The sequence below is a fragment of the Scophthalmus maximus genome, chromosome 7 (assembly GCF_022379125.1).
Source record: "Scophthalmus maximus strain ysfricsl-2021 chromosome 7, ASM2237912v1, whole genome shotgun sequence".
Classification (NCBI taxonomy): Eukaryota; Metazoa; Chordata; class Actinopteri; order Pleuronectiformes; family Scophthalmidae; genus Scophthalmus; species Scophthalmus maximus.
This window is the reverse complement of record NC_061521.1, coordinates 3,502,715-3,528,051: the sequence shown is the minus strand read 5'-3', so window position 1 is coordinate 3,528,051 and position 25,337 is coordinate 3,502,715. Positions and strand designations below refer to the sequence as shown.

The 25,337-nt window shown below is 42.2% G+C and overlaps 1 protein-coding gene across 1 annotated transcript; it reads right to left on the bottom strand.

The window, feature by feature from the left end:
- Positions 1-16,370: 16,370 nt before the first annotated feature.
- On the bottom strand, positions 16,371-23,822 carry borcs5 (BLOC-1 related complex subunit 5). The gene is made up of 4 exons (XM_035643071.2): positions 23,322-23,822; positions 21,291-21,434; positions 20,267-20,424; positions 16,371-18,695 (listed from the first exon to the last, which is right to left on the bottom strand). Exons 1-4 carry the CDS (start codon positions 23,377-23,379, stop codon positions 18,462-18,464), a joined length of 594 nt encoding a protein of 197 aa, XP_035498964.1. The 5' UTR covers positions 23,380-23,822; the 3' UTR covers positions 16,371-18,461.
- Between the last annotated feature and the right edge of the window lie 1,515 nt (positions 23,823-25,337).

Sequence of the window (25,337 nt, the reverse complement as noted above, 5' to 3'; positions counted from 1 at the left end):
CGAGGGCGTGAAGTGCTCTCGGTGTTGTCGTGTTTGGGGTATCTGAAACTGTGCCGCAGCTGCTTTAAAAATGTAAGAGAGCCTAAATCATTCAGATCACACCATGTAACAGCACGGGCCTACACCGAGTCCCCGCTGTTACAATGCTCCTGCAAGCGATGGACCGAACTCAAGTGCAGCGGCTTCCATTTTGAAAAGGAAATTCAAGAGGAAGGGTGGAACATCTGTCCCGCTCCCACTGGGAACTGGAGTGTCTGCTGTGGCCAAGAGTCGTCTGGTCGTCCTGCCCGTTGGGTTTTATTCCATCAGTCTCTGTCCGCTGGTCTGTTTATTGGCCTCAACGTCACAACTTCTTTGAAACTTTTTGGTCAGTTCTTTCCTTTTGCGTCGATCAACAAGAACAAGAACTACAGGTTTTTGCCCATGTTGTATTTTTCCTCTGAAGACAAAAACCTGGGGGACAGAGGTCAAGCTTTGTGCCGGGGGAAGCCGGTGCGCTGACGCACGTCTTTGCATCGATAGCGTCTTTATTGACTTTGAGAATGAATCATCCTTCCAGAGGCGTATGTAGCGAAAGGAGTTTTCAGATAAAGTGTGAATACGATCGTAGCGGTGGTTTTTGCACATTGATAAAAACAAGTGGAGACTGTAAGGTTTCAATTCTAGTTCAATGACACTAGATTCCAGCGCATTAACATATCCTGCAGTTAAAACCTTAAGATTTGGTGAAAACATTTTTTGTATGACTGATTTTGTGCGCTTCGGGCCCTTCCGCATTGGCTTCATTTTCCGGACCAGGCAACTACGTCCATTTTCATATTCGGTCCGTGCCTACCACACGATTACCGTGCGACCAGGTGTGTGTGTCTATAATCGTGTGTGACTTTACTGCACGGTAAACGAGGCTGAGCAGATGTTTACTGGGATGGATTATCTACCCGAAGAACATTTGGGTCACAGCTAGCCGATTTTCATGCTAGTGTCAAGCGAGAGTGTCGACGCGAGAGTCATAAAGATCAATGGGCAAAGGTGTGCCGCGGAGACAAACGATCACATGGAATGCAATCTGCAGTCAACGGGCTGCAACGTGCAAAGATACCAATATGTTTTTTTAATTGTGGTCGGATTTTGGTTAGAGGCTTCGATGGAAAAAAATACTACAACAGTGTAATTAGGTTTTAAGAATTAAAGAGTCACATCCAACATTACATGCTAGAGAAATGGCTCCATCGATGGAAATACTAGTCAAGCTCTTCTCCCGCTTTGGTTCAGATTGAAATACCTCGACAAATATCGACTGGATCACAGTGAAGTGTGGTACAGATATTCACGGTCCCCAGAGGATGATTCTCTAATGAATTTGATCCTCCTCCTTTCTTCCCCTCTTAAGCGTCATCTTGAGGTGCACATTCTACAATAGAATGAAACAATAGCTGCACTCCGTTCACATTTTCTACCATCGCTGGGTCATTATTTCTCCAGTGCTTTGGTCCGTGACCTAATGAAATTCCCAGCAGCTTCGGCTGGACTTTCTGTTTGGTGCTAATTAGCGAATGTTAACATGCGGGAGTGACTTCATTAAAGGCACAAGTTCCCCGCCAGCTTCTCTGAGCACTCACCTGGAGCCTCTGGCAGCCATGATGATGAGCGGTGGTCAGCTGACTACTGTTACAACAAGGGAATGCAATTATACACATCGGGGGGCGTGGTGTGTACTGTAGATATTCATGTGTGCTTTGGAGACCAGTGAAGCTAATTCACGAATAGATGAATAAATCAATTAAAAATTGATGAGGCAAACGCAAAGGCCTGCTGCAAGACACCCGCGGGTGACTGGTCTCCTGGCATTGCGCCTGGCATGACCTTTGTCTCTCTGAAATATGAATATGGATTTCCCACAGCTATGCGTGTGTCAGAACAAGTCTTAATTAATTGTTTCCAGAGTTCAACTTGCTCTGTGTGCGTTTTCCAGGGGGGGTCGATGACAGATGACGCTTTAGAATGTTGCAAATGCGGGAGAAACAAGAGGAGGGTGAAAACAGAGAAAGAGATCGAATTCTCTCAAGCAGTCTGATACAGTCTCATCTCGTCTCGCTGGTAACGGATGCAAATTGCTCTTTCCTCCATCTGGGAGAATGAAGAAAGAAGATCTTATTACATTTAGCTGCCAAACAAAGTTAGACCTATGACAACCGGGTGCATGGCGAGCTTTTGCAGCCAAATAGCGAAAGAGTTACAAACACATAAGGCTCATCTAAAGTTTTAAAGTTGACATATTATGAAAAAATGATATGATGATGTGGAGCCCAACTGGTTCACATTTCTCTCCCACTGTGATGTCACAGTTGAGCCACTTTCACACTGGCCAAAAAAACAGTTTTAACCCGCCAACACCCGGCATTTTCTGCAGTTTGAAAACAATTAATTGGCATTCAGTCCCGGGTCAAATGACTCTGCAATAGACCCGGGTAATAATCAGCTTCACCTCCAATTGGCATTGATCTGAACGTCAAACCCGAGTAAAGGCGCTAATTTAGCCAATGGAGGCAATGAAGGCTCGTCTCCTCAGTTGGTAACTGCGCAGAGTTTGTAAACTTTGAAAGAGTGACAAAAGTACAAGATATAAGGTAACGTGGACCACTGTCTCACTGGCTTTCATGCTGGCTGCTTTCTGTTGTTTACCACAATCTTCTTCTTGTTTGTTTCATGGCGTGCACCGTTCTTTACCGTCACCTTTCATTTAACTGTTTACGGGCGTGTTCACCGACATCATGATGTCAGAACATGACGCACCGCGTATGCTGGCGGTCATCAGACCCTGGTAATTTTTGAAAATTTTGTTGTGAAAGTGGTATTGGACTCTTTTGGCGTTACCCAATCTGTAATCTGAGAATCCCCCCTTCTTTGGTGAAGGGGTGTGAAATTTCCTACACATTTCGAAATCGGTTGACCAATCACAACAGACCGGGCCAGCTGGCCAATCAGAGCAGACTGTTTTTTTTTTTTTTTATCAGGAGGCGAGGCTAAAGTAAATCCAGGTGTTTCAGACAAAGTGTGAAAAGAAGAGCTGCAGGAATGGGCAGTGGGAGAACACTGATGCCTTTTCTTACATTAGAGCAAGTAAACCTTTTCAAGTAGCAACTGAAATTAAAAGTATGAGGCTGAATATGAGCATAATATGTCAACTTTAAACCTCTTTTCTACCCAGCATGCTCTTTTTCTTCCATAAATAGCCAGGGGTGGTGTGGAACTGATGACGTGTATTCAAGAACTGTACTTTCCTGTACTTGACTTTAATTCTGAGGTGTTTTTGCTTGAGTGAAATATTTCAATTATGGAATGTTTCGGATATTATCCAGCTGTTGTAAACGGGTATGACTCCGGACAATCTCCTGTTGCGTTCATCATATGCGAACGGCAAACTCACGGAACATGTTGTGCAGGCATTTTCAGGAGTTAAGATCCAAAAAACGTTAAAAAAATATCCAATAAAAAGCAAAGATTAGAGAATGCTATAAAAAGGACTTACAGATTTGCATCAGTATTAACAATGTGCATTCATGTAATTTTTAAATTTTATTATTAGTTACAGCTGCCAATTTTCTGCAAATATTAGAACTTGTATTTGTACTTGTATTGTACAAATATTTAAAATGCATTTAAGAGATAATACCACATATAAGTGATAAATGCAGGACTTTGACGTAATTGAGTCATTTCACACTGCAGTATCGGTAAAGGATATGAGTACTTTATCTACCTCTGAAAATAGAAATTAATTCAAAACCCGAAGCAATGAATGATTAATACCAGATCTAGGTGTTGATTGTGCAAGGTAAAGAAGTCAATACTCAACCTCATCTCTTTCATACATCATGAGATTTTCATCACAGAGAGAACAGAGTGGATCACAGCGGCAGCGTTGAGATTTTTTTTTCCCTTCATCTTCGCGCCTGGCAGCGCTTTACATCACCACCGCGACCCAACCTCGGCTCCATCCATTAGCTTGTCAGAAACTTTGAATTGGAATTGATTCCCTTTGAGGTAATTATTCATCTGTCTTCATTATTTATTGTTGTGACAATACTGTTGGTGCTTTTGCGTTGGCGGTTCGGTTGGATTCCTGGGAGCAGAATTCAAACATTTTGACCCCGAAACACCAGAAACAGATGTGTCTATGACAGCAGCCGGGGCAAAGTCAGCCATTTAAAATGCATTTACTTCAGAAGTTACTGTGTCTGGTTTACATCTCCACCTGAACTGATTCACTATGCATTGGACGTTATGACATTATTACAGAGACCTAAATGAAACAAAACTGTGACGACTGAGTTTTGAAAGGCAACGTGTCTGAGGCAGGGCTGGTCCGAGGCGTAAGCGAACCCCCGTGGCCACCAGGGGGCTCCCAAGAGCACTTGTCCCACAAGAAAGCTTGATTTTTTCTTTTATATTGGTTTTTATTATATACATGTTATATTTTCCCGCTGCCTCTGGCAGAGGTCACGTTCATGCAGATGCATACGCAATGTAACGATAGGCACGACACAACCAATGGTTTTTGTGGTTTATTGTCGTTCTGCACACCAAAAGAAATCCTAATGCATTACTTGTTTACAATTACTGCTGGTGGTGCGGGGGCCTTCAAATCAAATTCTGCTTAGGGTCCCATATAGTCCACGGGCGGCTCAAGGTTCTTTATGTGCGTATAAGGTGGTTTACAATAAAACTATATAACGCAGTGCCGATTGTGAAGAATATGAAGTCCGACCAAACAAAAACAGCAGCTCCATGTTTTTTATGATGGATTCATGGATGTAGGAAAGGCAACAAATGCCCTCTACCGAAAGGAGGACAGTGAGGCTTTATATCTCATGCTGCTTGGACTGAAAAAAGTGGTGTAATCTAAGTGACTGGCACAAAAGTAACCATGGACATGGTGTCGACACTGACAGCAGGTATCCTCACCTATCAGCATCCCGACAGACTAACCGAAGTGGTGGAAGGGAGGTTATTTTAAACGCTGGCATCTCACCGCTTGCCTCCTCCCTCCAACACAAGTGCACAGGCTGTACTGACAGCCGGAAATCCTGACGACTGTGGCAAAGGCTTCATTTTTAGATTCGCTTAAAAATGACACCGCAGTTACAGCTGAATGTGAGGCTCGGGAAGATGAGCAGTATTCAGTCTGTTAGAAGCAAAGACACATCTTCTCCTTTCTTCATTAAATACATGCGACATATTTGATGCTGTCATTATCCACCCGCTATTCAAATATGGGACTGTAAGAAAATCTAATATTAAATCATCAATGTATGTTCAACATGAAGAACAATGTGACAGTGCGGGCCACAAGCCAGAAAACTGTTTACTGTTTTGCAGAAGGTATGGATGGATGTGAAAATATGACACCAGATTCAAGGCTGTTAAATAACTTATAATATGTCAATATCGATGTGAATCACACTCTGCATTTTCATATCTAACTTTTCTCAAAACGTGGTCGATTAAACTGCTGTTTGCATGTTTAATTGTACATCAATAAAGTGACATTTAAGGCCTGAACAGCAGTTTTTAACCTTCAGATTATTATTTATTTATTTCGCGTTGGGTGCAAAATATGAGATTTCCGGCATCCGAGACTTTGCTTACCAGCTCGCAGAGCTGCCGCTTTGTGTACTTGAAATATCTAAACCTCCAAAGTTGCTCTCCAAAACAAAGTCATAATTCCAGATAAGCAGATATTCAAACATCGGGTAATGCCATTTTGAGATCAAGGTCGGCCAGATAGAGACTTCCACATTCACGTTCCCGTTTGCCGTAGTTTTTCGTTTCAGAGTTAGTTTTAACGTGGATAATGAATTCGTAGTTCATTCGGTTAGGAAACTGCCAATTACTGTATTTTCACACTGCCTGTGCCATAATCACATGCCTGAGAGGCGTGAAGGGTGGCCATTGATGTCAGCCTCCACAGTAGGAAAGGTGAGTGCAGAATGCAACGTGAGCTAAAAGGGAAAGTCTGTCATCCGATCACCCGTCAGCTGTCAGCCGCCGCGCACCGCAGACGGGAGGTCTGCATATTTCATGATCTGTAATTCCAGGGACTGCGAGAGTTCACAGTGTGACTAAACATTCAGTGAACCGCTACTCACGCTTTAACCCGGCGGAACGAGATGAAAGGCGGCGGCGCGGACGAGGCGAGAGACGCTCCTCTTCACCTGGAGGAGCGGCCAGAGGAAAAAAAACGCGTCCCAGGGGCCGATTTTTCTGAAATGAGATCAATTATTCAGTGACGAATTTGACACATCGCTGCAGACAGATACCCAACATCACGCCAGGGGTTTTTCGAAACCTTCGTGTAGCGGCCCTGGGGCGCACCAGATATGAAGAAGAGTTTTTTGCGAAAGATTCCAGTTTTAATGCTTCAGCAATAGCTTGGTCGACATCAATCTATTCGACATTAGCTTGGACCATCGATTAATCGCAACACGAAAATGCAGAGCAGTTCCACCCCCTCAAACAACAGGATTTGTTGTTCACATGAATGGATTTTGTTTGGACATTTTGGTGTGTGTGTGTGTGTGTGTGTGTGTGTGTGTTTGTGTGTGTGTGTCAAAAGATGCTCTGTGAACCAGGGCAGGTTTGAGTTTTGCGATTTTCTTAATAGACTTCTCCTAAGTATTGTGTGAATTATTTTGTCCAGAAACATCCTACGCAACACAAAAGTGTACCAACTTAACAAAATATTTTGGAATAGATTTTTTGATTTTTTGATTCTCTATGGTTTGATTAATTTGGGTTTCAGTTGTTTTTGGAATCAGCCCAATTCACATTAAGAGCGCCTAAAACTAAGTTAATACACAGGGGCAGTTACACACACACACACACACACATATATATGTATTTTGGTGCAGTTTGCAAAACCTACTGCTACAAATATGATCATAGTCACATGACCAACATAAATAATGCCTTGTCACGTTGACAGACGTTGCCCCGGCAATGTCTGGCAATGTTGCATTCTACGTCTGTCAATGTTGCACTCTAACTTTAAAGATTGTTGCAAATGCTTGAAGGGTTCCCGCCTGTTGCAGGTCCACAGCATCTGACGCCATTCTGGTCATAAATGACTCTAAAAATGGAGATTATCAAATCTCTGGGGAGTGAGTCATGAATCACATCATATCTTTTTTTTTGAATGCATCGTTGTGTATTATAGATTATTCCATTCGTGGCATACATTTGATATTAATGTTTCCGTTTCCAATGGAAAGGTGCACGTGAACAGACGGACCCTCTCTGGCCCCCGCTTTCAGAACGTACGACTGTCTGCTGATGTTTGGCACAAACAGCTGCGGACCGGAGGCCGCAGATAACGTGTTGCTGGAGAGAAGGCGATAATGATCCTTTCCTCTTTTTTTTTTATGATTCGAGTTGTTGTCCATGTTCAGAAAACAGGCGAGTTGTGTCCTGATCAGACGCCGAGGGTCCTCCATAGCCTTTTCACAGACAGACACACAAACACACACACGCCAACTAACGCTGTCAGAACAAAGCGTTTGGCTCGGCCTCTCGTCTGCTAATCAGTGTGGAGAGGGCACTCGACATAATTGACACGGGATGTGATGATGTTTTTCTTTCCCTGCCCGAGCACTCACAGACACACACACACACACACACACACACACACAAGCAGAGCTGGAGCGCCCAGGTAAGTGGAAGCTGAAGAGGGCGACATCGTTGAAGAGGATAGGGGTTGTTTTTTTTGCACATTTGCATATGAATAAAAGCAAATGCTAAATTCCTCCCACTTGCTATTGTTTGAAGTGAAGAAGTGCGCGTGTTCATTCTCAAACGAAAATCCGTAATGAACGAGCGCGGTGCTCATTGGTATTGTTTGAAATGTATTAGCATTACACTCAGACACACACACACACACACACACACACACATTTATATATATATATATATATATATATATATATATATATATATATATATATATATATATATATATATATATATATATATACATACACACATATGGGCGTAGAACTCGGGGAGAAATGGCTACCCAGGGCCCAATAGTGGGGGGCGGGGGGGGGCCTGGAGAGCCTGGAATTTAAAAAAATAGTTTGCAATTAGTAATTCTATGTAATCAGTGTCATAACACTAATATGGAATTAATAATTCCATATGGAATTAATAATTCCATATTAGATCAGATCAATTTATCTATATTGACAGGCTATGTACCAAAGGCCTTTAAGGTGGCAGTAGTTAAACTCTGCTCAAAAAACCGACTCTGGACCCAGATATCTTAGCTAACTATAGACCCATATCAAACTTCCCCTTTATCTCTAAAATCTTTTGCTAACCAGTTATGTGACTATTTACACAGGAATAGTCTGCTTGAAGACTTTCAGTCAGGTTTTAGAAAACATCATAGTACAGAAACAGCATTACTGAAGGTTACCAACGACCTTCTCATGGCCTCAGACAGTGGACATGTTTCTGTTCTCGTCCTTTTAGATCTTAGTGCTGCATTTGATACCATCAATCACAAAATTCTGTTACAGAGACTAGAACACATTGGGATTAAAGGAACAGCACTAGAATGCTTTAAGTCCTACTTATCTGATAGATTTCAGTTTGTTAACGTTAATAACAAATCTTCCATTCATACAAAAGTGAGACATGGAGTGCCAGATGAAACTAATCAGAAAGACAAACTTCAGGACTGTCTTAAAGACATAAAGGCCTGGATGACTTATAATTTTTTACTTCTAAATTCAGAAAACTGAGGTCATTATACTCGGCCCTAAACACCTCAGAGAAACATTATCTGATCATATAGTTACCTTGGATGGCATTACCATGGCCTCCAGCTCTACTGTGAGAAACCTTGGAGTTACCTTTGACCAGGACATTTCCTTTGACTCACACATAAAACAAGTCTCTAGGACAGACAGCCTTCTTCCATTGCTGCTAGGATGCCCCAATAAGTCTGTGAAAAGCCTCCAGCTAATCCAAAATGCCGCAGCACGAGTTCTGACAGGAACTAGAAAAAGAGATCATATTTCTCCAGTGTTAGAATCTCTGCATTGGCTTCCTGTAAAATTCACAATAGAATTCAAAATACTGCTCCTAACCTACAAAGCCCTTAATAATCAAAAAGGTCCATCATATCTTGCAGAGCTCCTAGTTTCATATTATCCCAATAGATCACTTCGCTCTGTAAATGCAGGATTACTTGTGGTTCCCATAGTCTGTAAAAGTAGAATGGGAGGCAGAGCCTTCAGCCACCAGGCTCCTCTCCTCTGGAACCAGCTCCCAGTTTGTGTCAGGGATGCAGATACCCTGTCTACATTTAAAGTTAAACTTAAAACCTTCCTTTTTGATAAAGCTTATAGTTAGAACTGCTCAGGTGTTTAATAAACCATTTCTTTATTATGCTGTTATAGGCCTAGACTGCTGGGGGAACTTGTATCATGAGCATCTTTCTCCCTCTCCCGTTCTCTCCTTCTCCCTCTTTCTCTCCCTTTATATCTCTCTCCTTCTCCCACCTTTTCAATCTCTCTCTCTCTCTCTCTCTCTGCCCCCATGTATCTACATTACATGTCACTAACTCTGTTTTCTCTCTCCCCTAGTAGATCTGACCCCCAGAGCTGCAGGATCCAAACCCGTCATTATTATTATTACTATCATTATTATTAATAACATCATTGTATTTATAAGTATCAGTTTTCACTAATTATAAGTATGAGTCTGGTAGATATTAAAGCAACTGTTATACTACCCCCCCCATCCCCCTATATGTTTACAGTACATGTCACTAACCCTGTTTGTGTTTTCTATCTCTCCTAGTGTATCTCTGACCCCAGAGCTGCAGGACCCAAACCCGTCATTATTATTGTTATTATTAATATTAATATTAATATCATCACTAATAATAACAAAAACATAATTGTATTTTTTAATTATAAGTATCAGTCTGGTAGAGATTACAGTGGCGGTTGTACAACTGTCCTCTCTCTCTCTTCTCTCCTACTGTCTCTCCTCCCACCCTCTTTCTGCCCACCTCTCCTCTCTTCCTCCTCTCTCTCCTCACCCCAACCGGTCGAGACAGAAGCTCCGCCCACAACTGAGTCTGGTTCTGTCAGAGATTTCTTCCTGTTAAAAGGGAGTTTTTTCTCTCCACCGTCGCCAAGTGCTTTGCTCATTGCGGGATTTGTTGGGTTTTCCCTGTAATATTGTAATATTGACCTCACTATGTAAAGTGCCTTGAGACAATGTATGTTGTGATATGGCGCTATACAAATAAAATTGAATTGAATTGAATAACATGAATTAAAAATTGCCTTAATACATTCGTTGAGAGACTGAACTATGTACTTTAAAAAAAATAGTAGAGGCTCTCTGTCTTTTTATTATGCAGTATAGTACGCATTTTCTCAATGTAGCTGTTAAAAAAAGCTGTTATATTTCTTAGCTTTAAGATATTTTTTTGCATCGTGTAATACCTCGGGAATACTTAAATAATATTCCCTCAAGCATGATACTCTAAAGTACCTGTTCGGGTTCGGGTTGTGGTGGTGGTGGTAGTGGGGGGAGGGGGGCTACACCCCTGTATGTGTGTATATATATATATATATATATATATATATACTGTATACATACAGTATGTTAACATTAGTGACACTGCAGTGTGTTATTCACAGCAGAAAAAACAAGTTTTTTACTTCACTGGCACTGAAGACAATAAATATTTGATGCATGTGTCACTTAAAGCATGCTCTAAAATGAGAGAGGAGAAGAAAGGCATTGTTTTGCACCGAGAGAGCGAGCGAGAGAGAGAGAGAAACTCCCAGCGGCTTGTTTGACTCATCCGAGCGAGTCGAGCGGAACCGAGCGGTGACGGACGTGGCTCCGGCCTCGCCGGGTCTCCTCCGCTCCTCTGTGAATAATGGATGAAATATTGAGCCTTGACAAAGATGGTCATTTGGAAAAAGACCTTTCAGCGCACACAGCCAGGTGCTACGTCTGTTTGAACCCCTTTACAGTGAGAAGGCCTCCAAAATGCCGCCAGTCCTTTTGTGTCGCGTTTACTCACACCTGACAGGAAATGGTGGGAATTCCCCAAAAAGCTGTTGACAGATAGTATTAAAGAAATAGGCTTTCACACTTGGCCAGACGTGGCAAAGTTGATGCATTGATTGAAGAAGAATGCAAAAGAATTTGCAATTAAATTTAGCAAATAAATAATTACGCAGATGATGAAGCATGAAACTTGAATGGAAGATGAAAACATCACATCTGTGAGGAACGATGGGGAGGACTAACCTACACAACCTTCCACACGTTTTTGTTCAAGGTGTGACAGGTACATTTTCTTGTCGCACTGTCTCTTCTGTAATGGTGTAATGCAACAAACGGAAACGTGCCCAAATCACATTTATTTTAACTCTATAACTTTGGCCCTTAGAGTTGGTCCGACAACACACAGGTAGGGGGACTACACAAACACTGTCTGAAAGGTTTAGATCCAATGAAGTATACGCCTGGGTAAAACGCGAACAAACTTGAAATACCAGTGCAAAGGGAAAGATTGATGGAGTTGACGCCGACTCGGGAAGACGGAGACCGTGGATGGCAGAGGCAGAAGTGTTTATTAGAAGAGCTCAATATTGAGGAGATTTTTGGATGTTGCACAGATCAACTAGTGGTCAGTGCATGGCGTCCCAGGATAATCAGCCTAACACTGGTCCCTGCGGGTGTATTTAGCTCTCTCTCAGAGTAATGCCGTCATCTCACACACCGAATGGTTATCTCCATAGCAACACTCTGTCTGAGTGTGTTCTATATTTACCGCTGCGTGTCTCGCAAGATGTAGACTAAACTCTGCGACTATGACACCTGCCACAGATAAGGCGGCCTTGTATAGTGCACGAGAAAACACTCACACTTCATGTCTAAATATTAACTGTGATCCATGACTCCTATACTCATAGTTTTACTCTTACTTTGACTGTACTCTGGCTGCCATTGGCAGATGTTTAAGAGCTCGCATTGCCTGGCCAAAAACAATAATGTAGAGAATTATTGTTACATTGACATTTTGGAATGTAATTAAATTCCCTCAAGGCGTTCCTGAATTATCATGCGAATGGATCTGTGAGGTCACAGTGATCTTGAGCTTTGACCACTAACATGTACTCATTTCACCTAAGTCCAAGGGGAACATTTGTGCCAAATTTGAAGAAATTCCCCTCTAAGCGTTTCCCGACAATGGGACGGACGGACAAACCGAAAAAACGTTTTGTTTCAGGCCACAGGTGTGGCGTGGAAGCACAACGTGCCTTCTGTTTGCGTGTCTGGATCCCGTCTCTAACCGGGACGGGCACTTGGCCGCCGCTGCTCACGAGCTTCACTTGTCCCTGGACTCAAAAGCCAGTGCGTCCGAAGTTCAAGTACCTTTCGGTTCAACACTGTGACGAGACTGCCGAGACGCGTCGAGAAACATTTAACGATTCATGGCACCACGCCGCGCCGCTCCCCTCCTCCTCCACGTTATGAGCCAATGTCACCTCTCCTGTTCAGAGCAGGCGATCCGGACTGAACTGATGAGCGGCTGTATGTTTGGCTACAGGCCGTCTCTCACATGAAACGGCAAGTTCTCCGGCAATTTCGGCGTTTTCCCCGGTGTATTATCCTGGGTTTATTTCTACTTCTTTTTTTCCCCACTGTCGTTAAACCTTCATTTATCCAGACAGGAGCACAACGCGTTCCCATTTACAGCAATGACTCGAGTGGGGGAGGCATGTGTTAAGCATTATTCATCTGCCGATAGTCACATCTGCAATGGTTTCATACCAGAAGAGAGGTGGCGAAGTGTTTCTACAGGATCAGGTGGAAAAGCCCTACGTCTTAGAGGTGGGGAGGTACGCGTGCGTGATAATGTAGGTTTAAGCACTGACGCCTTTTCTCACCACCACACAGTCGACAAGTGAATGGTGTGAATAAAGGATCCTCAGGTTTCCCAAAGTCACAGGAAGGATAAGACAACAGTTCGTCCCGCCACTGAACTGTGTGAGGGGAGGGGGCTGGCGGATGGTCCCACAGGCATCATGAGATGATGGGACTATACTGACTGATGATGTCGGGGCTGGCTGTGTTGCTGCGTGACCAATGTACAAGCAGGTAATTGGCATTTTGCGCCATCAAAATTTGTGATGTGCACACTTTGTATTATATATATATATATATATATATATATATATATATATATATATATAAAACTTATTTTCTGTATAAATCTAAAAACAAAACATGAAAACCGAATAAGGAATTATTTTTTTCCCATGTCCAAAAAGATTCAGACCAGGCCACAGCTGGACCTCCTGGTGAAAGTCTACAAATAACAGTATGTGCATGTGTGTGTGTGTGTGTGTTCTGACCAAACCTCATGTGCTAATAGGCAGGCAGTTGACATATATGACGTCGTCCTCCTACACAGCACCAGAGCCGCGGTATTTCAGCGGAAGGACACGTCACTCCCGCGCTTGGCTACGGCGGCGGCTCGGTGTCCTTGAAAACACAACTGTGCATTGAAGCAACAAAGTGCTTTATTAAATGTCCCCCGATAGATCTGGCCCGAGGTGGGACCCCTGTCTCCGGTAAGAAGGATCACGTCCGGCTGCCGGGAGGGAGGGAGGGAGGGAGGGAGGGCCCACCGGGCATCTATCAGCGGAGGAGACTGGATGTCAAAAGAAAGTCCAAAAATGAAATAGCAGCGCTGGGTAATTTTACAGGAAAAGTCAATAAAAGGCAATCATCTAAGACATCCCTCTCATTTTTCCTTAAGCTACTCACTGGTACAGTATTTACAACAGTCCTGGGCCAAATGGCTTTCGACTGCTCAGAGGGGAAACACAGACAAATTGTCTACGTCTGCTCTTATGCAACAAAACATTAATGGTCTTTATGATCTTTTGCAGATATTTACTTAACAATGCTATAAAGAATTGAAAAAAAAATAAGGCCAGCAGAGAGACACCTGTCCACACCTCGTATCAACATCCATCCTGAGCGATCCAGTCACAGATCAAGTGACTGAGACAGAGTTGACTGGACTGAGATCCGATCGCTCGGACCACATTCTTATTTCATCGTGAAGCTACGTGCAGTGCATTGATTGACTCAGTACCTGCTGGCTCCACCTTTGATTTCCCTTGTTCTCACGACGACACACGCACAAGCGCACACACGCCCCATCACCATTTGGTCTGAACAGGAATGACCTACACGTGTGTTTACATATAGAGCTGGGAAGTGAGCGGTCCACTGGCGGTCACATCTCTCAGGACAGATGTTAATACCCGGTGTTTGTACACACAAGCGGCAGCCCACAGCGACGTCACCCCTCGCTTCGGCGCGAACTGCCATCTTTGGAGCCGCGAGTTTCGCAGTTTGACCGGCGGTCTGACGGAGTGCTCGTCCACTGTGCGTCCACCTACACCTGTAGCCGCATTTGTCTGTTTGACTCTGAGTAGGTATTGAAGACTCGAAACTAGAGATTGAACCATAAATTCTCGGGGAAAATGTTTGCTGATGCTATAAATCAAGTGAGAAGTTGAGTCATGTTGTGAGTCGCCCCCTGCTGGTGATACCAGAGAATACAGGTTTCAGGCATTGGCTTCACTGGCTTCATTTTGCCGAGCCGGCCGGGGACCACGTCCATTTCTATATACAGCCTATGGCGTGAACAGAGCCATAGTCCGACACATATTGTAACTTAACTGTAACTGTACACCTTGATTTTTGTTCGTTTTGAACAAACATGATATAATGTGTTAACTGGTGAGCTTTAAATGAGCAGATAGAGCCAGACCAGCTGTCTCCCTCCTGCTTACAGTCTGTCCGTTAAGCTAAGCTAACTGGCTTCCGGCTGTCCCTTTCAGTTTCCCTTTCATTGTCTTTTTTTGTCCAACCAAACCATTTCCACGCCTCAAAGCTATTTGGCTTCAGCAAAAATCTAGTTGTTTTTTTTACTTTAGAGACGCTGCAATCAGTCAAGTTTCTTCTCATTAACTGCTTGGAAGACTACTCAATCAAAAAAATCAATTTTCAAAATTGCCACTGTTAATCAGTGTGTGTGTGTGTGGGGGGGGGCACTCTCTGAGTGCTCTTGTTAACTGAGGTTTTAGCTCTAATCATACAGCAACAGAATTTTTCCATCAAAATAGTCGCTCATTCATTTCCTGCCAATCATCATCTGTTTCAGCGACAGATCCGAGCAACCCTCAAATTCCCAAGGTGAATTATTTTCTCCTCTCGTGTGACCTGAACCATCGTAAAAAGTATTCCCTCCTCCGAGTGACATAACCGAGAACTAAATACCCTGAATGTTTTGCTGTCCTGAAAGTCAAAGTTCTCCTCTTATCGCGGGAAAACAACCCGTGTTGGTCTCCGTGTCACGCCAAAAGATGACGGGGATAAGAGGCCTGTGCTTATTGTCACGCTTCCAATTTTGTGTTGGGCAAAACAGGAAGGAAGACGGGCGCTGACCCAGCCTTTGATTTATATTCGAATGAGAAGTATACAGGGGAAATTGGATTTCCTCTTTCATTTCAGAGAATGAATTTCCTGGTGGCAGATGGTATTGTATCATCTCGCGGCGTTAATATCCAGCTCTGAGTGTCAAGAGCTTTCCTTCATTACAATGACTGCAAGGAACTTTTAGCATCTCCTCCGCCACCGGAACGCAATGACAATTTCCATTTCTGGTCCAACTTTTCAAACAACCCCCCCCCCCCCCCCCCCCCAAGGCCATTTAAGACGCTTCTCACACGTTTTAATTTACACATGAAAGGCGATAACATATCAAAGGAGGTTTGCCTTGAATTCAAAAGAAAAGGCGTCTCTGCCTTGTGTCAACGAGCAGGGCTAATGCTGTGCCTCAAAGCAGGGCAAGCCGGGGGAGGATCCTTTTGTGGGTGTAATAGAGTTCAGCATGTTTATACACCGGTGCTAAATTCATCAACGTACACAACCAGTTTAAGTTCCCCCCCCACTGCTGTATTCTCCATGAGCAGCAGACTCATTCTGCGCAAAAGTCCTTTCATGCCCAGTTCTGATTTGGTTCTTGGGGTTTGTTTTAACCCCAGTGGCCTCTCCTACGCTGCAAAGCCGAGCACAAACACAAGAAATGGAGATTCACACGAGGGAATCGCTAGAAAAGCCGAGTTTGAGTCTGCAGTGGCTCCGAGTGTTTTGAGGACCGGCCAAGGGCTCCGCAAATTTCCATATTTTTACCGTGCATTTTCACAACTTTTCACCAAGTAAAATAAGGGAAAAGAAACAAGAAATCAAGATGCATTTACATTAACTACGTTTTATGTTGAGTTTTCAATACGGCTGCAACAAACGATTTTTTTTTTCATTATCGGTTGTTTGGTCCATAAAATGTCATAAAGTGGTGAAAAATGTCAAGCCTGTTTCCCAAACCCCAAGACGATGTTTTCTTTTGTCCACACACCAAAGATATTTAGTTTACTGTCACAGAGGAGCAAAGAAACCAGAAAATAGCTGAAATCACAGAATTCTCCCCCCCCCGTTACTGTTGCAGCTTTAGTTTTCAAGCATATTAAACAGTAAAGAAAAATTACAAATATCAAAATAGCCATATATAAAACATAATGTTATGCATTTGTGTCACAGCTCATGGCTGCTGGTTCTCATCGTAAAACATTTTCCTCCAAGCGTCGTAGGGCTGCGATGATTATCTTCAAAATCAATAAATCTGCAGATAAAATGATAAAAGTTGGACTAACCACTCAAAACCTCCCAAAATGTAATTTCTATCACGTGACCAGAACAGGCAGCAAATCCTAAGAAGTAGGAACCACAAAATATTTATCATTTTTACATTAAACAAATTGCTAGAATTATTAATTCCCCTGCTGGTGGTGTTGCTGATTTTCTTTGGGGTCAACTGTACAATTGTTTGTCACTGTATGCACGGCTCAAAAAAGAATGCTGAAACATGCCGCGGCAACAGTTTATAATGGTACAATGCGTTTATTGTTATGATGTAGGGCAACAGATGACAGATGTTTTAATAATTTTAACCAAAACTATTTGTATGGATCGAGACCAGTGGGTGTTTCCTTTATTAGGAGACCCTCTAAGCTTAAAGAGCATGAATTATGATAAATGAACAAATATTCAACAGATTACCTCTGTGACAATACTCAAAAAGACCTGGGATATGATGTTTTTATAACAGCTTTGAGGAGTTGTGACTCTTTGGATGCAAAAGTTACTTCTGAAATGTGGTACAATGATCTGAAAGCCGGGATTGTTGGAGATGTGTGACGACATTTTCTGTTGCAATCCACTAAGTCTGAAGAATCACGGTCTAATTAGTCCTTCATTTTTTTTAAACCTCTCTTCAGTGTTGTGCATGAAAAAAGTCTTGACTCTTGTGCTCTTGCTCGAGCACAAGAATCCAAAGGAATTAAAACTCGTCGCCCCCCCCCGAAGAAGTTCACGAGTTCATGAGAATAATGAGAAGAAGTTCCTCACTCTACTTCTGGTGCTCATTGTGAAACCCAGAAGCAGTAATCCTCCTTTGTTCGTATCCTCTGAGTCTCTTCGTCACGACGTTCCCAAAATGTGCGGCTTGGAAAAAATTAAAAAGCGGTCAACGTGCATACAAAGCCATTCCTGGAAAGGACCTTCGAGCCGGTGAACGTGGCATTTTAACGAGGGAGTGAGACGAAAGCCAGAACGGTTAACAACTAATATTCCTTATGTGAGGTGCGTGCTTCAAAAAATACAATCCAGTGTGAGCTCCCGAGTGGCGCTGAGGTTTTTACAGGGGAAGGTAGAATTGAAAGAGCTGCCCGAAGCACTTTGAGATACATTTATGTTGCTCACACACACACACACATACACACACACACACACACACACACACACACACACACACACACACACACACACACACACACACACACACACACACACACACACACGTCTGAGTCCGTAAAACCTGCAACACGTATCACAGGAGTTCATTCTGTGTGATTGTTCCTCCCCTGCCTTTAAATTAGCAAAGAAAGAAAGAAAGAAACCCGTGACAGGGAAGATATAAATACTTATCTCCAGGGCCTCGACTTGTGAAGTCGGGGGAACAGTTGAAAGCAGGAAGTCACATGTCCACTGCTGGTCCAGTAGCAGGAGGCTAAATTCAGGTGTGAATGTGCGTTTGCCGTTTAGAAAGTATTACGGTAAGTAGGACGCTGTTCTTAAGAGCACGTGTGTTCGGCAAAATGCTTCAAGACTTTGTCTACTCGTGTAAAGACTTCACATTCCTAGAGCTGCACAGACCTGCACTTCCTCCTGGACTGTACGGAGACTTGTACGGAGACTTGGAAGCGGCCGTGTTGGCTTTCAGGAGGCTACTTTGTGGAAGAATCCCCATCGGGCCTCATGCTGAAGGGCTCCAGCCGCTCGCTCTCGGGCAGCATGTTGTTGAGGCGCTCCATCAGGGGCACCGTCTGGTCGATTCCCATCTGGATGCGTCTCAGGATCATGGACATCTCGTTGACCTTCTGGATCTGCTCGGCGTACTTGGCGTAGCGTTTCTGGCGCTCCTGCATTATGCTGAACAAGGTTTCCACGGATAAGTCCATCTGGAGAGAAACAGACGAGGGAGGAAAGAGGGAAAGATATCGCATTTGACTTTGGATGACACGTTGAATCGTCTCGAAAGAAAAAGCAAAGGAAATGAAAAAATACATTTAGAAAACTTCTGCCCGACCCAAATATATCCAAACTACCCTACTAAAAAGGACTAAATCATGTGCAAAATGTAAAGAAGAAGGACAAGCTTGCTAATTTAATAAATAAATAAAAATTATAATAATCCAACCAGGTTTAGTAATATGTTACATTACATTACATTAATTTAGCTGACACTTTTGTCTTAAGCAACTTACAATAGTGCATTCAACCATGAAGATGTTACCCAAGCGTGCAAGAATCAATAAGTACATGAACATTAATCAAATAGGCAAAAACAGCTTCAAGTGCTGATTTTTAATTTTTTTTAAAGAATAATTTCACTGAGAAATGTCAGCCAGACATGCAGAGATTCATTCTGCCATCTGGGTAGAATGATTTCAGATTAGGGGGCTGCAACAGTTAACCGATTAATAATCGATTACTAAATTAATCTGAAACTATCTTGATAATCGATTAATCGATTCAAGGAGTTTTTATGATTTATGAAAGTCAAAATTGTCTGATTTCAGCTTCTTATATGTGAATATTTTCTGGTTTCTTTGCTACTCTACGACAGTAAACTAAATATCTTTGGTTTGTGGACAAAACAAAACATTGTGTTGGGGTTTGGGAAACACAATCATTTTTCACAATTATATGACATTTTATAGACCAAACAACTAATCGATTAATCGAGAAAATAATCAACAGATTAATCACTTATGAAAATAATCGTTAGTTGCAGCCCTATTTCAGATTGTGGAAAGGACCACATGAGTTGGGTGTCATCTGTGTAGCTATGGTAGGAAAAGCAGTGTGAGTGAATGACAGAGCCTATTGACCAACAGAGACGAGAGGATAGGGCCCAGAATGAGGGACCCCTATGTCAAGTTTTAGCATAGTTCTTCTCAAAAGCAGCTCTCTTTGTTAAATAATCACAAAAATAAAAATAATTTAAAGATTTTATCAAAATAAAGACATAATGGATGAGGCCTGGAGCAGTTTTCAGCTCTTCTATCTTTGGAACATTACTGCAACTAATAAATATGTATAATGCTGATCTTAAAAAAACAAACAATTATTGGGAAAAATAAAAAAATTAAATAAATGGCCATTACAGTTTTCCTGAATCCCTTAATGTCTTGTTTTTGCTGAGCAGCAATCCAAATTTAGGTAAAAATGTCAACTACAATCCCAGAAAACAAAACAAAAGCAGCAAACCCTCACATCTGAGATTCTGGAATAAATGAATATTTGTTGTAAGACTTTAAATGAATTTATTATCCAAACAGATTGTTAATTTCCTGTGGACTGTAGATAGCTGTGGGAATAAAAACAGGCTCAGGCAAGAAGTTAACCATTTCCTAAAACCTGTTGACATTAATCCTGTCCCCAGAAAGCAAACTCGTTGATATTGTTGCTGTGGGACTGAACAGTAAAACACCCTGTGCACTCAATGTCCCGTGCTGATTGTTCTCACCTCTTTGATCCTCTTGACCAGGGCGTTCTGGTCGAAGGCCACGGCCTCGGCACACTGGTGCAGATGGTCCTGGTACCGGATGCAGAGCTGCAGAACCTGAGCGGTGTCCAGCCTTTCCAGACACACGCTGCTGGGCGACGTCTGGCCACTCAGCACTCCTGTGAAGAAGGGGACGAGCGCATGACTTACAGAAACATGTGGGGGACAGAGCAACGCTCGACAAAAAGCCTAACTCTCAATAATTATTGTGATTAGCTATGCACAGGGTCTGACACAACTACCCGTCCTGCTATTTCAGGAGTGTGCCGACACAGGAAGCGCGGCTCATTCTCCACGTTCGAACAGTGCTAATGAGTTGCAGCGACAATTATCTCCACCGCACCAGAATTTCGTCGTGGGGACTGGTGTCAGATTCAGATGTGATGAAACTGTCAGCATCTTCATGTGAAAACTGACATGATAACAAGCCAGACGAAAGATCTGCACAATTTATCAGAGCAACGGTTCAAAAAATAGTTGTCAAGACTTCCCAGGGAGGCCCAAACATCGCCATACTATATTTAATTAATTTGTAGCAGTCAGTGATACACATTTTTGTAATAATGTGTTTTTTAATCTAGCACTTACAAAAGTTTTTTGCATAAACCTGTCACAATAAGTACTTTTTGTGGCACGATATATTGTCCCAAAAATCATTGCGCTGAAAAATATTATCGTAATTTTAAGAGCATTTTTTAACTTGAAGACATGGTGCCTTTGGAGATATACTAAGAAATCCCTATTTACTGAAATTTTATGGACCAATCAATAAACTGATTAATCACACAACATGAACAGATGAGAGGACAGAAGCAGCAAGACTTGCTGGACTGTTGTTGACATTCATTCTTATGTCAACACAATGTCTGTTATTGAAGTCTTTGAGATTGCATTGGGTTTTGAGAGGTGTACCAAACAAAGTGAATGACAGATATGGAAGATGACACTAAGAATCGATGTCGGCGGCTGGGAGACTTAACGGCACCTTTCAAAAGGGGCTGGAAAGTGGGTATTTCTTGGAGCTTGATTACGTCGGGGTCATTGTGGATATTTCGCATTGACTGGGTCCCCTGGGCCACGACCACAATGTCATCCATCTTCGCCTTCTGCTTCGCTGGAGACGGCACCACTGCAACAACAACGACAACATTACTGTTAATAAAATACTTGGCCTTGTTACAATCAAATCACTGCTGGTAACCGTCATCACACATCTGAGCATGTTTGGGAGAATGTTTTTGAAGATTCAGGTGTAATATGGTTTACACCGATCTACTTAGTAAAAAATGATGAAAGACACACTCATAGACTTGACTTAAGTGAAAGAAGTAATGTCACAATCTGGAAAATATTACATAACATAACACGTTAATTCATTCATTCATTTGCAATCTTCTGGAAAGAGACAGTTGATCTGCACCACATCAACAGTGGTCCTACAGATGATTGGCTACAATATACACACACAGACACACAATTGGATATTAAATTATTCAGATGAACAGTCAATTGATGGTGTTTGTGGTTCTTTTTACGTGTGAAATGATAATTTCAGCTTGTCAAATATGACTATTGTCGAGTTTACTTTATCGTCTTTGATGTGTTTTTTTTAACATTATTAAAACAAGATCCTTGACAAAGAGACTCATGGTACAGATACAGATAATATTGACATGAAATGACATACACAAAAATAGACTTACAACTACGAAAACATAAGAGGTGAAGAGTAACTTTCCAAATTGAAAGTGTCCAGTTAAGATTTTACACTCTATTCAATTTGCTGTATACTGTAAAACAGGCGACCACCTCTCTATATAATCATCCACCCTGAGCTGTGGTTTTGCTGTTATATTTACCATACAGTGGAGAGATTTGACTCTTTGGGTCCATTGGCCTACGGTGGGAGGGGTGGGCTTGAAAGCCAGTTCCTTGTAATCATTTCAGCTCTGAGCATATACAATTTGGTTTTTCCCAACCCTCTTAAATGTGTGTCCCCTAGAATGATTCTCTGTGGTTCCACTTATATGTTCAACTCCAATATCTCTCAAATTTCTCTCAGTACCTCCTTCCAGAATACTTGTAATTTTGGGTAGAGCCCGACCGATATGTCAGCTGGCCGATATGTTTAGGGCCCGCCCGATATTATCGGCCAACTGATATGAATGTGCACTTATGTCTACATTTCAGGTAAAATAAATGTTTATTCTCTTAATTCAAGTTCTATTTATTTGGTTGTATTTGTAAAAAAAAAAATATTCATAGTTATATATGATAAAGTTTAAAATAAAATATCAATCCTCAATTACATTTCTTTGTCATAAGGGTTTGATAACGACATCTTAGGAATCATTGACAGATTTATATAGTTATATATATAACGATGTATCGTATCGGGAATCTTGTACTCCCTAATATCGATATCGGCCAAAAATCCACATGGTCGGGCTCTAATTTCCCAAAAGGTGTGTGAGATATCCCCAGTGATCCACTGATCCACACCCTCTCCAGCAGAGCGGACTAGACCTCTTGTCACAGCCATATTTTACAAATGGTGTTTTGAAATACTGCATTATCAACTTCCAGGCAAATTCCCCTCCAATGATAGTAAATTCAATGTGAGTTGTGTACAGTAAAACAATTGTTTTGACACAAGGATTAACTAAATAATTGATGATGAAAATAATCATTGGATGAATGATGAGAAAAATGTAGAGATGCTGCATACGTACTCATTGTGCAGAAGTATCTATCTCAGAGCAAATGTCTGCATCAGTTGTATTGAAGATTTAACAAGTTAGAAGATGTTTCACTCCGACAGGCAGGAGCAAAACGTCAAAGATTAAAATGGGAATAGTCAAGTAGGACTGCCTACACCTTACTTTCCATCAATGCCACCGACAATGCAATGGTGCAGTGTCACCTTATTTATGGTAACATAACTTATCTTGGTGTCGTTTTGCAGAAACGGATGAATATGAATCGAATGTGATGCGTTTTTCTGTTGCAGATTTACCTGACGAGCTGTAATCGGAGTGTTTGTGCTCCGGTTCTCCGCTCTGCTCGGCTCCCATGGCGCTAGCGGCTGACTAGCAAGCTAGCGCTTAGCTTTCGTCGACGTTCCCGCAAAACTGCAGCGTAACAATCCAGAATAGACCGTCCGCGGACACTTCACATGACCAAAACACACGCACTCGGGCCGACAACGAGGCCACTGTGTCCGCAGGAGAGGGGCCGCGGGTCAGTGCTGTCGGCAGCTGCGCGACCTCGATGTTAGCCGAGTCAGCTAACAGTTGGGTAGCCAGCGATCCATGCTAGTTTACCAGCTAACAGACGGGAGCGAAAAGAGCCCCAGTGCCGTCGGTGAGCGATTGATACCCACGTAGTTCAAGGGATTAAACTATCTTTAAAATAACATCACATGACATCTAAAATGACTACAATTCACTACTACTTCGTCGGCAGCTGTCAAGACCACCTCACTTCCGTAAATATTGATCACGTGATCGGCCCTGTGTTTGTCCAGGCGAGAGAGTAGCGACAACGGAAGTCCAAAATGCGTGCACGTCACGTGACTCATGTAGACTTCAGATAGTTCCCGGAAGTTCTTGGCGTGCAATTAGAATTGGTAATTAGCAGTCAATAAATGAATCGATGTACGATATAGCCCGACATGCCTATGTAGTTAGTCAGTAAGTTTTTAAGTAAAAGAAAATAATAATTTAATGCTTTAATGCGCATGTTGATTTGATTCAGATGTGCTGATGATATACAATCAGAATACCTAACCGTCTTACCCTTCATAAGTGCAACACAGACCGGTCCATTGATCCATTCTGCTGCTACTCCAATGCACTCACTGATGATCACTTCCGGGAACTATAGAGAGGCTCCATGATCAGCCATTGCTAGGGGGGAAAAAGGTGCATTGGAGTGAACAGAGTTGTCTACTCTCTCTGGTCCAGGCCAAAACACTTCCGCCCCCTGCTGCTACTGAGGTCTGACCATAGATCTACTCTGATACAAACAAAATTCACACCTTACATTAAAGATATTTCACGACTCTCATGAAACCACACTGAATGCATTCAACTTGGTCAGTAGCCTACTTCCCGGCTGTATTCAACAACAATCCCATATCATATATTCAATCAATGTGACCTGGATTCGTGTATGGTTTGTTGGGCCGGTCCATGGGAACTCAAGTCCAGGGCCTCAGTATGAAGTAACAGATTCAAATGTAAAACAGAAAAGAAAAACAAAAGCAAGAGAAAATCTAAATCACCACACCAATATCCCCACTAGTGCTTTAAATTCACCTTCCTCATTACTGTATCTCTCAAAAATAATTTCTTTATACAGCTTTATACAATCTGATATGCACTTACTATTAAGAGTGGTGCGCACACAGGACTGTTTCAAATTAGGTTTTCCATCTTAAGTTATAACCCCCCAATCTGTCCATGAACATGTTTTGTATATTGCCAGGTAGTAAATTTTTCCAACGTTATTCACTATTCATATGGCCCTTTTTGTAATATGCATTATGTTTGTAGGTTGCTTCTGTAGGTGTTACCCCAAACCTCTGCACAGCCATTGAGATATGGTAATACAAGTAAAGAATAGAGTATACAGTGCCTTATGATCCACAATTTATGCCCACAGGCCCATCATCTAACTCTCCATCCAATTTGTGGAAACATTAACCAATAATTAAAAACCAGTAATAACTTGTAGAATAGACTCCATTACGAGTCGCTGGGCTTCCTAATCCCCGTTTCCCAATAGCCAAAAGCTATAATTAACCTAACCGTCAATGGGAGGCACAAGAAAATATTCAAGGCCTTCCCAAGGGAAAATAATGACTTTTTAATACCATCTGAGATCCTTAATTCAAGCCTGCTGTAATTCTGTAAAGAAACAAATGAGAAATCTAATAGGTAACACAAGTACTCCAACTATAAAATGGGACTTGTTTTTGAATTGGTAAAACTTAAAATTTTCTAGAATATTTATGCTCCTTTGTGACCTC